At 40.5% G+C, this 15199-nt stretch overlaps 1 protein-coding gene across 1 annotated transcript in view; it reads right to left on the minus strand.

Annotated features, from left to right (window-relative positions):
• Nucleotides 1-338: 338 nt before the first annotated feature.
• Nucleotides 339-15199, minus strand: part of TAFA5 (TAFA chemokine like family member 5) — a 601401-nt gene continuing 586540 nt past the window's right edge. The window contains exon 4 of the mRNA XM_043550990.1: nucleotides 339-573. Within this exon, the coding sequence (XP_043406925.1) occupies nucleotides 535-573 (39 nt within the window). The 3' untranslated portion in view covers nucleotides 339-534. The remainder of the gene's footprint in view (nucleotides 574-15199) is intronic.

The following is a 15199-nucleotide window of genomic DNA, read 5'->3' on the forward strand; positions in this document are numbered from 1 at the left end:
ACTTCCATTTACTTGAATAACCCCTTACCACAATGTTGACTAAATCTGCCTTAGGTGCATTCTACAACAAACACTTTAAATACAAGCATAGAGCCAACGCTCATAACTTCAGATATTAAAATGATACATGCATACAAATAGGATGAATACATTCAGTAGAACATAACTGGAATATGTTTTATGCTAGATATGCCATGTAACATATATTTGAAAAGGTTATGTCATATTTACACTCATAAGCATATTTCTATAAAGCATTATGGGGTACAACATGACAGGGGATATCCAGGAGCCTTCTGCCCTTGTTCATGATTTGTCTTCGGAAAAATGGAGCTTCTCATCCCCAGCTAACCTTCTCCGATCTTGGCTGGCCTATACTCTTCCTTTCTCCTACCCACAATTTCATGTTTCTGTCTCAGTGAGTCTTTCTAGTTTATATGTCCCACCAACAACACTTGGTTCCTTTGTTCTCCTGCTGATGATTTTCCACTTTTCAAACCCCAGCCCTCTACAGATAAGCTGAAGGAAGTGGCTTCACCCAGCTTCAGGCAACCTCCTTAGCATACCTGTTGACTGGTAAAAGGACAGTTGTTAAGGTTAATTACTCTCCATTGTCCCGAGTCTGATTTATACATGCTACAGCCTCGTGGTAGCTACACATAGACATAGAGACATTCCATGATACAGTAATTTTCATAAGAACAACTTCACAATATCAATCAGAATTCATAAGTTATACAGACAGATTCCCCAAATTGTCACAGCCTGGCATTCTACAAATGATTGTGTCTCGAAGAACTCATTCTAGAGACAGGACAGACAAAGGGCAGGAAGGAAAACTGAGTCACAGAAAGATGAAGTGGCTTGCTAAAGGTCATACAGCAGGTGAGTAGTAGTGCCAGGAAGTGAACCCTTGTCTCCTGTCTCCCATCCACTAGGCCACACTATCTCCCCAAGTCACCAGAGAAGTTTGTGTATTCTCTGCATGTTGTCTAAATGTTTGATATCATTAACTTATTGTCATTTGAGTGAATATCTGTTGTTATCTCAGCCACAGTTGTCTTCAATTTCTGGGTGCACATTAAGCTTTCTATTGTTCTCTTGTAGTATTTATTTTAGTAATTCACACAAATAAAGATAATTGCATCTGTGCTAATATCAGGTGTGTGCTGCAACACATTGCACCCAAGAATGAACCCATCCTCAAAGAAGCACCAGCTGATTCAGTATGCTACAGCAGAATTGCCAAGCAACTCAACACAAACAAACGTTGGTGATTCACTCCCTGTATGGACTCCTATCCAACATTGGATCAAATCTGAGATCCTGGTACTGATTTTCAAGAATTTCTCTGAGAGACACCCAGGCTATGCTCAAGGGCCAACTCTGCTGCAACCATGACATAGAACAGGTGAGCTCCTTGGGATCCCTGGAATTATCTAAAAATGGTCTGCGACTCATTGGAGTTGGGTCAGAACATCCTCAGGAATTGGTTGGCCAAAAGCTATGGACCTGTCTCCCAGGAGAGACTAGCTCAACCATGAATTTCACAGAATTCAAGACTAAGGTCTCAGTTCAACAAATTGGTTGGTCAATGGGACTATCCATCTTCTTTAAAATAAGGCACATGTCTAAGTACATATCATAACATTCATCACTTCACAATACCTTTCATTTCCCTACAAGAGCACCCATCCCCCAGAGAGCAGAATAAGTCTCAGTCAGTGAGCATGAAAGGGCAGGATGGGAAAGCAGGAAAAGAAGTGGTTCTTAAATCCTGCAGTAAACCTCCAGGATGCCATTCTGGCACTTTTTAGGAGAGCTGGAACAGTGTCTTACAGCACTTCCGGTACTTGCATTCTAGTACTTCATAAGCACAGTTCTCACCTGATGAAGAGAAGGATAAGGGAAAGGGAAGGAGAAAGATGAAAAAGTAAACCAGATTATAAAGATCAGTCATGTTCCTGGAAGCTGGGAGAGAAAAACAAATCTTGGTAAGGCTTCTTGGTTGTTCTTTTTTGTTTGCTTGTTCTGCAGGGGAAGGGGTTTGTAACTTACTTCAGTGAGAGATGCCACAATGACAAACATGGTTGACATGATCAGATAAGTAGCAAAGATACTGATCTTCTTAAAAATAAGTGAATACATTGTAATGCAGTTACAACTGAACAGTTATTTTATTCAAAATTAGTTATCTGATTGAAAAAGCAGTGTGGCATTTGGAAAGTCATCTAAATCCAGAATAAATTTAACTGCATAATACTTAGGAAGTATTGATTCAGTCTTAGGACCCACCCAAAATCCCACATGATGGCATCTGAATCAGCTATACACATTTAGCAACATACATTTTATTGTATAAAGTCCAGAGAAAGTTTTTTTAACAGTACTTTACTGACTCCAACAGAAGAATTACGAAGTTATTTTTCCCTGCTTGATTCTTGCCTCACTTACTTTAGACTAACTCAAGAGTTACTCCAGTGAAGTCAATGGGAGTAGCCCAGTGTACTACAGGTGTAAGTGAAAGGAGAATCAGGCGTGATAACTGTATCTGTGACACATTTAAAAAGTAATAAAAGTATAGTGGATAAGAAAGTTTGGAAAGAAGAAATAAGAGTACTGAATTAATGAGCACATTGCTGGAATACAATATTGTTAAGCATGTACTGTATAAAATAATTTACAATAAAGAATATTTTCAAGTATTTCCCCCTCTCTTTCTGACCTGCAATTATCCATAAGCAATGAAAAAAGCTTCCAATTTATTTGTTGTTCAAAATTATTTACAAATTTCGCCAGTCAATATTTCTTGGTCTGCAGATCATTCCATTTACTAATTAAAATATTATAGTTGATGTAGAAATGATAAATTATGCTTTAGTTTTACTAATTCCTTCAATTATTACATCACAAATGTTGAATTCCATATTGTATTATAATATAAATCATTTGTTTTGCTAGTTAATTAACTAAGATGTCCAGCCAGGGATTAGAAGGAACACAACGTGAGTTATATAACTAACTAAGGCCCTGCTCCTGCAAAGAGAATTGTGCACCCATCCCCTGCTGCCCTATACTTGGAGCCTATTGAAGTCAGTGGGGCTCTGCATAAGTCATCCACCCACACCATTCTTTTTGCAAAACTTCATGCCAGCACAGCATGAATTAGAACATTGTAATCAAATATACTCTCTGAAATTTGCTTTTGGTAAGTATTCAAGGAGTCTGTCTGTCTATGGGACTTATCTGGCCACCGTTACTGGAGTATCTCAGCATCTCACAGTCTCAGTCCTGTGAGTTAGGGAAGAACTCTAATACCCATTTTAAAGATGCAGAACTGAGGTACAGAGAAAATAAGGCTTAGATTCACGAAAGTACTTAGGTGCCAGAGCCCCAGATTTAGGAACCTATATCTGGGTTTAGTCACCTGAATCCCAGTTTTAGACTCCACTGTGATACACAAAACTCATTAAAATCACTCAGTGCCTAAGTTTTTACAGAAAAAAGTTCTGCTCAGGTGAGTGCCCTAACCACTGGGCTATGAGCTATTCTGATGGGGGAGGTGAACTCATCTCTCCTGTTGGAGCTGTTCCATTGTGGGTAAATAATTAAAGAGTCATTTGGCCCAGAAAGAGAGTGAGAAAGTACTCAAGAATGAGAATGACTCAATAGCCTAATGGTTACTGCACTCACATAGGAGGTAGGAGAGCCAGGGTCCAGTGCCCCTGTTCCAGACACACTCTAATTATTATCCAAAGTGCAACAGCTTCAACAGGGAAGAGTGAGGGAGCCCTACATCAGCATATCCTATAGCCCATCATGTGAGAGATGGCAGATCCCTGTTCAAATCCCTTCTCATCAGGTAGAGGGGGAGCTTGAACTGGGGGTTTCCCACATTGCATGTGATTACCCAAACCACTGGGCTAAAGGTTATAAGAGAGATCTCAGGAACTCCATCTCATCTAGAACACTGCAGCATGTCTCCTCAGCAACATGGGCTACATTGAGCACACCAAAGTTGTCCTCCGCTCCCTACAACAGCTTCCCATAAAATATTGAATCAAGTTCAGGGTCTAGCTTTTGAGGGGGGTAGCTGGTGGTGAAGTTTCTGAGGATCCTTCGTTCCTGGGAGAGTCCATTCCACAAACAGTTTGTGGAATGGACTCTCCCAGGAACGAAGGATCCTCAGAAACTTCACCGCCTTCCATTCCAATGCAAGGCACATTTCTTGCTGGGAGAATGTTCTTTCTTTTTCCTTCCTTCTCTCTCTCTTTTCAGCTTTGAGGGCAAGGCGCTTCTCCTTGAAGCGGGCCACTGCCTGATGGAGGATATGGCAACATTGGGATCGATTGGTGGCTTGCTTCTCCTAGCTTGTGATGTCCACATCAGTTTTCTTTAATCCAGCCAGGAGTGTATGAGACAGCCTAAATTTAAGGCACCTTTTCTATCCCTCTCCCCATACAGGGTGAGCAGGAGGTATCCGAAAGAGGACTGCTCAGTCACTATAGTAGCTGCCAAATTGCACCCCGTCTCAGGCCAGGTGCCAGATGACCACCTAACTACCTCCACCTACATGCAGATTCATGGCTAGGGACTACCAGATTCACTAATCTTGTCCCTGTCACCACTAGTCTGTCACTGCAGGACTTGGAAGGTTGGAAAGATGTTATTTCCCATAGTAGAAGCCACCGCATGATTTCTTTTAACGTGAGGAAGCTGGTGCTCCTACAGTGACCACACAATCATGACAAGCTGTCTGGGGCCCAATGGCAGGGAAAGTCTGAGATGACTGAAGATCCCCACTTGCTGCAGCCCTCATCCACTTTCACAGCCACTGAGATGTAAGGACCCTCTTCCTCCTGATCCACCGTTGAGGACTTAGGGGATTGGACCGTGCTTTGTCTGGGACCTCCCCTCAGACCTGTTCACCTTGGGATACCCTACCAGGAACATAAAGCTCCTGACAGCTTAGCTCTGAGGATCATTGGAACACACAAGCCCCTTCAGCACAACAAGGTGACAGTCCCTGAGGAGGAATATAAGCACTAAGACAAGCACACAGCAACATGTGTATAAATATATATATTGAAAAATACATATATCCCACCAAAACAAAACACTCCCATGCACATAATTCTCCCCGTGGGGAGCGGGTGAAAGAGCAAGAAACACATGAGAAATATTAGTCACATCACCCAAAGTACTCCTGTAAGGCACTCACATACTACAGTGATGAGGGCAGTATAAAAACCTACACAGAATACAATAGGATCTGAATTTCCGCAAAGTTTGGCAACAGTTAACACTGGGTTGCTCACTAAGCCCCATATAAGGATAAGGGCATATTGTTGGGGGTGGTCAGATATAGGCTTCTGGTTCAGGATTATATTTGAATAAAGAAATAATAATCAAATAAAGGCTTAAAAACATGAGAACTTGAATAAAAACCCAGAGTTCGCTGTGATCCTCCCAGTAAAGAGAGCCTGCCTCAAATATCATTGTATGGGCTCAGGAGAGGGTCTAACCATACATAAGCAGAGGCATAGTACTTGAATGCCAAGTCCTAAATCAATACAAAGCAATGCTCACTCTGGGCTTTTGATTCAGCTCTTTTACTCTTATCCTTCTGATAGGTACTGGTTGATTTTAGTTATAAAGGTTATCATTTTGGAACTGAATTATACTAAAATTAGAGCTGCATGAAAGGATTCTGCTGTATCATGCAGATTTTTAGGAAACAGGTTTAAAGGGCAAAGCTGTGGGAGGAAACATGACTATATACTCATTGACTTAATAATATCTTCCTCTGCAAGTAGCCCCAATTGTTTAAATGGGACTGAGTAGAGGACTGATGAATGTGAATAAGAGTGACAGATCTGGCCCATAGTGAGCACCTTCCATCTTACATCATGCAGGCATACCAAGAGAGATAAACTCTGCTTCTTGGCTTAGTACATCCTTGGAAACTCCTAACCCCAAGATAAGATTGAGAAAGAGACTAGAAAATACATGACTTAAGACTTTATAGAGTTGATATACCACCGCATCCTGCACCCTTTATTGAAAGAAAAAATCATTAGTATCTTAGTTTTGTTTTTATTGGATCTTAAAGAAAACAAATTCCAGACTTAAAAATAAGTAAGTCTTATGAGAGTCAGAAGTTTACTTTAAAGTCATTCTTCAAAGTATCACCTAATCAAAGGATAAACCAAATGTCTCCTTAAAAGGACATTATTGTTCTAAGGACAGTGGCAAAACTGAAGCGCCCAATAAAATAAAGTCTGAACCAGAAATAGTGAAGAAACTTAGCCATGAGTCCTATAGATTATTGATTTGAATAAACATGGCTTTTATTTGGCTTTGACTTAATGTCTTATAGTGATGCTCCAGCATGTTGATGATCCCAAAGAAATGCAACTGCTAGAACACATGAAATTTCCAAACATTTCATGCTTTTTTAAGGAATTTAACCATTTACATGAAAAGGTTTCATCAAGAAGAGAATTGACAGGAGGAGAAGAAACTTTTTAACCAACTAGGGGGAAAAAGGTCTCTTAGAAGCCTTTCATATTATTTAAATTGTAAACAAGAAGAAAACACCCATATTAGAGGATAGGTTGTTTGGAGGCCGCTAGAGATAGCAAGAAAGGAAAAGAAAGACTGTTGTGAAAAAAAGCATGAGATGAGTCCATTTGAAAGGCTGATATAAAATGACAAGCTTTAGAAAATTTGGAAGACAGCACAGACATATCTCAGAAAAGGAGATTTTTCAAGACAGATCTTTGGCTGGTGTAAACCAGCATAGCTCCATTGACTTCAGTGGAGCAATGCTGATTTTAGTAATATGAGCTGTGAATATGGTCCTTCATATTTCAGAAAAACAGAATCTTTAGGAAAAAGTTATGCCCTCACACACTCAAGCAGAGCTGTGAGATTAATTGTGATAGATAATTTTTTTAAACAAACTTTTCCTCTTTTTCTGCTTGCAAATTGTGCATGGGCAGCTCATAATTTCCTCAATTTAATTTATTATTCCAAAATTATTTGCTAAATAATGGCTGCTACTAATGCTTGGTCCTGTGGTTGTTCATGAAAATTTTGTCACTGTTGAGTCTAAATAAAAGCTGTTTTACTTGACCACTCAGCAAGTCAATGTCAGAACAAAGAATAGAACCCAGATGGCTTTGCGTATTACGCAGTACTCCAACATACATCCTCTCAATGGCAATTTCTACCACACATCTGCCAACTTTTTCTTTTTTAACTTCCTTCTACAATTCCAAACATCACTATTTATTGCAATTCAACAGGGACAAACTATGATGGCTGACTTTGTTAGTAAATTGCCTAGCTACACACACAGATTAGCTCTTTTCCAACCTCTCTCCCTGTACTGCTGACGGCCTAATAAAGAATTGTTTGTTTCTTACAATGGATTTCCCAAAATGAGCAGCCAAAGCTCAGGAAGCATCACCTGAATCCCTCATTTTATACCACATAAAATGGACAAACTAACTTTTACTATAGATATATTTGTAGTAAAAGATTCTGGAACCATTGTTAAACATACAAATATTCAACTTTGAATTTACTGTAGTAGAAAATACCAACATTTGAGAACTTGAATCCTTTACCAAAGCTGTTGACAACTGGGTTATGCAGCAAATACTGTAATGGGTAACTTTAAAAAGAAGTATTTAGAAAACAGATACAACTCAACGTGGGATCTTGATGGGTCAATTTCTTACTAAGGATCACAAGGCTACTTGAAGTGTTTTTATTAATTGAGAACCATATAAAACACCTTTACTCCAGTGCTTTGTGAATAATCCTTTGTATGAGAGTAATCTCTTTGCAATTATATGGCCACTTACTAATAGAGTGTGTCGAATCCTTAATCCTGGTATTGTAAGTGAATACAGTGGGCACCTCATTGAAAAAGAATGGCAATCAACAGGCTTGAATAGCTTTAAAAAAACATGAACTTTCATTGAATTCAAGCAGCTTAAAAGGAAATTCATACTATTTAGAGAGCAAATCAGAGACTTGAAGGTTTATTTTGTTATGGCACCAATGGTCCTCTAAAACACTGTAGATTCTCCACAAGCCGGTAAACGTGTAAGAGATGCTTAATAGCCATTTTATTGTTTTTAATTTAGTCTTCAAAAAGCAGTGAAGCACATTTCAAAGACACAAGTGTGTATCATTAAAGAGGCTCAACTTTTGATGTTGCAACATTTTCGAAGATGCTGTAGTCTCTGTGTACAGGAATGTATGTATGTTAGGTAAAGATGGACCCGGGTTGCAAAATAATCATGAAAGGGAGACTAGGCCCAAAATAGTCATGAAAGGGAGATAGGTCCAAAACTTAAAATTTGGAACTCTGTCTGAGTGTCCCTAGTTTTGAAGGGTAGGAAGAACCTCAGAATTGATATTCTGATTCAGGACCATCTTTCTGTTTAAGGTACATCTTCTATATACAGTTCAACAATCCTTTCGAGATCAAAGAATGCCTGTGATTCAATTACTATAGACATTACAATGAAAGTCAGAAATTTCTGGGGGAAAATATGCCATTGGGGTAGTGAATAACTTGAGATATGCTCTCTTCAATAGACTTCACTCTTACATGAAGGGAAAAACAAATAATTGAACAACTTCATAAAGCAGAAAAAAAGACAATGATGATTAATGGCTTAATCATTCTTTTAAAAAATATATTCTCTGAAATTTGTCATAATATGCCACTTTAAATTCAAAATACTTAGTCATTAAAATACATTATCGATTATGTATTTACTTTGCTTTGTCTATTTGTAGACATTTTGATCATGCTTCTCATTCTATATCTGAGTGCTATATTTAACATATGTTATTTGTTTTCTCTTAAGAAACAGGGGCACTAAATAACTCAGATGATGGAGAATGACATACATTTTCTTTCCTCTGGGTTTTTCATTTGAATACATCCTAAGCTGGCCAATTTGTTTGACTTGGTGATTGAGTGCGTGGGTAGCTGGTGGTTAGGCTGCCTGTGGCCGTGTGTGTGAGGTTAGTTTGGTGGGGTTGATAGAGCGTGGGTGAAAGAGACAATGAATGAATAAGTAAGATGACAAGAGACAGTGTCCAGGCAAGGGAGAGAGTGCAAACATTTAACAAATGAGTGGGAATGTGGGATGGTGTGGGGGTGCGAGAGAGATAGGACGAATTAGTATGAGACAGAATAAATAAATGATAGATGTGAAGGAGGTACAAAAGGAGAGTGGGGATGGAAAAAAAAGGAATAGAGTGTGGAGAGAAATAAAAGGGGAACAAGCAGAGTTTAAAGTGATTACAATTAATAAGATTATAGAAACAACCCACCCCTGTTCTGCCATACACTCCATAGGACAGGCAATCCAACAGGTGGGAGAACAGGACAGAAGTAAAGAGCAGGAAATAATGTAGGACTCAGAACAAGGAAGATTTTAAAAATTTAAATGAGCGGAGCTAGTTTTAACAGTACAGATTAATACACTAAAGGGGCATGCATTATTGTTGATAATGTTTATCATTTCTATTGTACTAGCACCAAAGGCTTAACCTGACAAGCATCTGTATATACAGCTATATGTCTTATGGCCTAATATAAAGTTCAGGATGCATATCTTTTGGGGATTTGTCATTCATAAGTAATACAGCCATCACAAACTCATGCCATTAAAAACCTTCATATCAGTCCATGCAATTAAAAATTTTCTTTAAGCTCATCAGGGTGAAATCCTGCCATTGATTTCACTGGGATCAGAATTTCACCCTTTGTATATATGTGTACATGGTTTGATTGTTTGGTTTCTGTGTGTGTGTATCACGCACCTAGACAGGCACCCTGTGTGGGTGTGTGTACAAATTCATTTATTTACATAGATATGCACATACCAGAAATGGTGACACACACACACATACACAGCATACATGAATTTTGTGAACTGTATGTACTAAAAATTACTTTAAAAAACACAACAGCAAGTTGAGTACAAAATTTAAGAGGCTATTTATAACAGGTTGTAAGAATATCAACATTTCAAATACAATGACAAAATTGTACAATTTTTATTACTCACTGTATGATATAGGTCTTGTTAAAAAAATGGTACTTAAAATATACTCCCATTCCTCTGCTGAATAGGAAAGCGGCCCTTTACTGCAGAGATGTGCAACTATTAAACACAGTTAATTTATACAGGCTATTTAAGATGTTAAATGAACCATAAAGGCCAGATGACAGAGACAAATAATGCTCTTCCCTGAAAGTGAAGAGTTTCAGGCCCTGGATCTCCCTTTCACATTGGCACATTGTGTGAGACTCTGTAGGGCCTGGCTGTTGCTTTCTCTAAATGGCTTAACCTTCAGCTCTGTGTGGTCTGTGTAGTACCACAGCCTGTCAATTAAAGAAAATCAATATCTGGCACTTTTCTGCCAAAAATGTGGAGTCCCCTTTGGGGGTAAATAATTAGTTCAGAAATGCTTTGGGCAATAATTAACCAAACTAGACTTATTAAGAAAACTGCCTGCAGCATTTTTCCTTCTATGAGGTGTTTAATATCTTTCACATCACTTTTAAATTATTTTGATTTAAGCATTGGGAGGGTTATAACTAACATGGTTTGACTGGACATCCTCCTATGAAATAAATTATGTTTAACTGCAAGACCTCAGTGCATCTTTAGACTTCATCTGCATCTATCTGAATGTGTAGAGAAGGTGTATGAATGATTTGACTGAAAAGCCTGTGATTTATATTGTTATTCAGTGGAGGGAGGGGTGACTGCATTAGATACAGTTTGTTTAGATCACAGTTTATGGACCCAATCCTACCATACCTCTGCACACAGATATCTGAACGAAGCCAATGAGAGTTCAGCATACGGAGTGAAATACTGATCCTATTGAAGTTAATAGAAGCTTTGTCATTGAGTTCAATGGGGCCAGGATTTTATCCATGGAAGGCTTTCAGGATGAGGTCCAAAGACTACACGTTGACTTGATTAGACTAAATGCCCGTTAAAATTCAATAAAAGTAAAAGTTCCTGGCTGGTTGGCGATCAGCTGCATATGTTATGGGCTAAACAGAGGCTGTTGGAAAAGGGGAGAAGTTCGTGAAATTTTTGTTTTACATTTTTTTTCTCTTTTTTTCCTCTTAAAATTTTACAGCCAGCTGTAGAACTGAGGCTCTGATCCAGCGAAGTACTTCACCAACTATTTCAAGTCTAATCTCTTTCCCGTTACTGAAAGGATTAATTGGCCCTTTCACCTTGTTCTGGCTGTGGGTGTCACAGGGGCCTTGCTCCTGGTTGTGAGCTGGAGACACATCTCTCCCCAACACATTCGCCTGGTGGCTGTTATTTTGCTTGTAGTCCTCTCACATGATCTAGCATGGTGTGCTCTCCTAACTTCCAAACAATTACAAAAATCTTTCCCCATGTGCACTGAGTGCCAAGCAACTCAACAGCTTTTATAGATTCATTAAAGTACATGGAATTAGCAATCTGGGAATTGTCCTGTTATGACAGGTGAACTAGCATGGAAAATGCTTATACATTGTAACCATAATAACATTGCCTATACATTGTAACCACTAGAGTTGGTATGTGTCAAACATTTGAGAAATATTTTACTAATGAAAATATCCATTGAAAGGAAGATTCAAATTTTCCAACAGTTCTCCTAAACAAAACCTCTATGAAAAAAGAGCAAAATGTGAAGTCACCAGTAGTGAATTATAAAACTGGTGCTTCAAAATTATAATAGATAAACCCACAAATACCAAATGATAAAACAAATAAGAAAAAAGGCAAAGGGAGGATAGAAGCTCCATTCCCATCATAAGCATACAATTAATGGCCATTTTAGTTGTCTCCAAAACCTGACCTTACTCCATCACATTACTCTGTTGAATAATTGTCTTCAATTGAATTATTCTAGTGTAACTGAGAGCAGAATCAGGCCTATTATGTGTAGTTATGTGGGCCATCAAGAAGTTAATTACTTACAGAAATCAACTTCAGTTGAGTTGAGATTGTAGCAATCCATCTTATCCTGGCATAAAAGAAACCTTCCACATTTAGCAATGTCTGGTAAAACATTAATTCATGCTTCCACACAGGGATGGTTGGCTTGCATTTCCAGTGGATCAGAATGATTCATTTAGCAGCAACTTTGGATCTTTCCTTTTCCCACCGATTGATGAGATGTAGAGAAATAATGTTACCCAAAAAGAAATGCATATAAATCATTGTTCATAATGATCCTGGGCATCCAAACAATTTGCCTTAACTCTCCAAAGTCTTGTTGCTATTTGGAATTGCTGGACATTCTCTGGTGGAATATTTTTTCTATTGGGGAATGCTGATTTGTTAAAATTGAGTTGCTTCATGGAGCTGGCTCGATTTTGACACAGTTGCTATGGAACCCAGGCAGCCTTCCTTGGAAACCTCCTAGTTCACCTGTCCAACACGTCAGCATCCCACCTGCAGGCTGGTGGGGAGCTAAAAGCCTGGAAGCCCCATCTCCCAAACTCCTAAGCTCCCAGACTCTTCTGAGCCTTCACAGCTCACCTGCCAGGCTGCCACAGAATAGGGAGCCCAGGGCTTCCACATGTAAATAAGGCTCCCAGGTGTTATCCTCCCCTCTGTGAGGCATTAATCTGTGAGCTCCCATTCTCTTATCAGAAATGTGGAGGGTAACAAAGAGACAGGGCAAGGCAGAGAAGGGACATAAATGCAATTGATTTAAATGCAATCCCCATTATAGTAATGAGATAATTTGCTGTCTTCTCAGGACTTCTTGAGTAAAAGTAACTTGGTGGCTGCCCAGCAATGCTTTCATGAAAGCATGGCAAGGTCCCTCAAAGAGCTCATAATTATATATGTAAATTAGTACACAGTGGCCATATGCAAACTTTAACCTGTGGTGAATGAGCAGATGGAGGTCCAATGTACACCATGGACCATATTTTTCCATATAGCCCTACTCCTTGTTAATTTATTTGTGACTTTCTAGAAGAAAGGTTTGTATGACTGGATTTCCTCACTTTCTTTAATCATTTACAGAGAATTTTGGTTCTATGAGATCTATTGAGCACCTCAGTATTGCTCTCTGAGAAAGCAGACCCTTCCTGGGTATACCCAGAATTGCAAGGAACCTCACTACCACCTGCCAAGTGTCAGTTCCCCAACTCCACCACCCTGTGAAAACAGAAGTACTGCTTTCCACTGCCTTCCACAGGTCCCGTGCTCTCTTTGCAGGTTGATGATAAGCACACTCCAACTCCCAAGTCCTCCGAGTATCGCCCTAGAGTGCCCAACCCTTAATCCACTGGACAATCGCAGAATTCCCAGATCCTGTGCTCCCAAAGGAACAGAACATGCCAGCTTAGCAGTTATACCTACATGCTCAACACACAGCACTTAGATATGTTTATAGTAAACACAAGAAGTTTATTTAACAAAGAATAAAGATTCAAATGATAGCAAGTTGAAATATTGAAAACAAAGGGTTATTGTCGCAGGTCATGCATGCTCCGTCCCAGTTTGGGATGGGGCAAGGGTTATTATAGACCCCAGGCCAAGTCTGCACGACTCCTCTGGGTCCCGGAGTAGTGTGGCCTAACAGCCAAAGTCAATATATTCGCCCTCTCTATAAGGGCGGGGTGGCCTATCAGTCAGAGTCCATATAGTTGCCAGTGTTCCCTCTAAGCTGCACACCTGTGTGGCCACACAAGAGTCAGTCAAGTGCCGTGCCCCTGCTTAGTAGAGCCACACACATCCGGTGACTTGTGTTCACGTGCCCCTCTCCCCCTGCTCTGGTGCCCTGCTGGTCCTGCCCTCTGCCTTGGAGCCCCTGGACAGCTGCTCCCAGGACCCTCCTGCTTGCTGTGCAGAACAATGGGGAGGGAGGGCAGTGATGTCAGGGTGTCCCCCTCCTCCCTCCCTCCCTTGAAACCCCATCTCTGCAGAGCACGGGAGTGGGGACAGGGCTTGGGAGTTAGAGGGAGCTGCTGGTGGTTGCTGCTGTCTGAACGAGCCTTCAGACTGGTGAGTGCCTCTCTGCTTAAAGAGAAAGAGTACGATCTTTCATGCACTTCCCCCGCAGCCAGCAAACACACACTCTGTCCCTGTCTCTCTCTCACACACAGTCTCAGCCTCACACACACATACACACACACACACTGTTTCTGTCTCTCTCACACACACACACTTTGTCTCTGTCTCACACACACACACATACACTTCTCTGTCTCTCTCATGCACACACACACATGCACACACTCTGTCTTTCTCACACACACACTGTCTCTGTCTCTCTGTCACACACACACTGTCTCTGTCTCACACACAGGCCAGCCAAAAATGGGGGGCAAAAGGGGCAATTGCCCAGGGGCCCGGGTGATTTAAAAGGGCCCAGGGGCCCCTGGCCGCTGCTACTGCTGCAGTAACGGCAACTGGGAGCCCTTGACCCTTTTATATTGCCAGGGCAGGCCGCAGGGCTCCTAGGCACGCGTGTCCCCTCCGGGGCTGGGCATCACACTTTGGGCGTCTCCGCGGGCTGGCACGGGGTCAGTCCCGGAAGTGACGGATTTGTCACTTCTTCCCTGGGCCCGGGCCCTGCCCCCCCTAAGGATGGCCCTGGCCCTGGGGCCCAGAATTCCTGTCGGCAGAGCTGCTCACACACACATACATACACACTGTCTCTCTCTCTCTCTCTCTCTCACATGCACACTCTGTCTCTTTCACACTCACCTCCCAACACATACTTGTGTTGCTACTGTTACTCCTTGATACTTCCTGCAGTGCACATATATTCTCTGTCATTTTATTCTTTCAAAGTGCTGTTATTTTATTTTTGACTGGTCTATGCATTTCACAATTTTATTTCTCTCTAATGCTTAAATTTAATTCTTTGAGTAGCGAGTTCTAAAATGCCTAACCTGTCCTGGCTGGAGTAATTATCCATATGGTAACCCTTTAAAAATATATATTATATTTAGGTTTTTTCTTTCTACTGGGGGTGCACATCCACACATTATCTTGATATTGGTGCCCATAACAAAATTCATTCTGCACATGGATGGAAAAAAATAGAGGGAACATTAAAAGTTGTCCTCTCCATTAGGGCCGTGTGGCCTAGCGGCCAGTCAGTAGGAATGCCCTCATGATCA

The sequence above is a fragment of the Chelonia mydas genome, chromosome 1 (genome assembly GCF_015237465.2).
Source record: "Chelonia mydas isolate rCheMyd1 chromosome 1, rCheMyd1.pri.v2, whole genome shotgun sequence".
NCBI classification, from domain to species: domain Eukaryota; kingdom Metazoa; phylum Chordata; order Testudines; family Cheloniidae; genus Chelonia; species Chelonia mydas.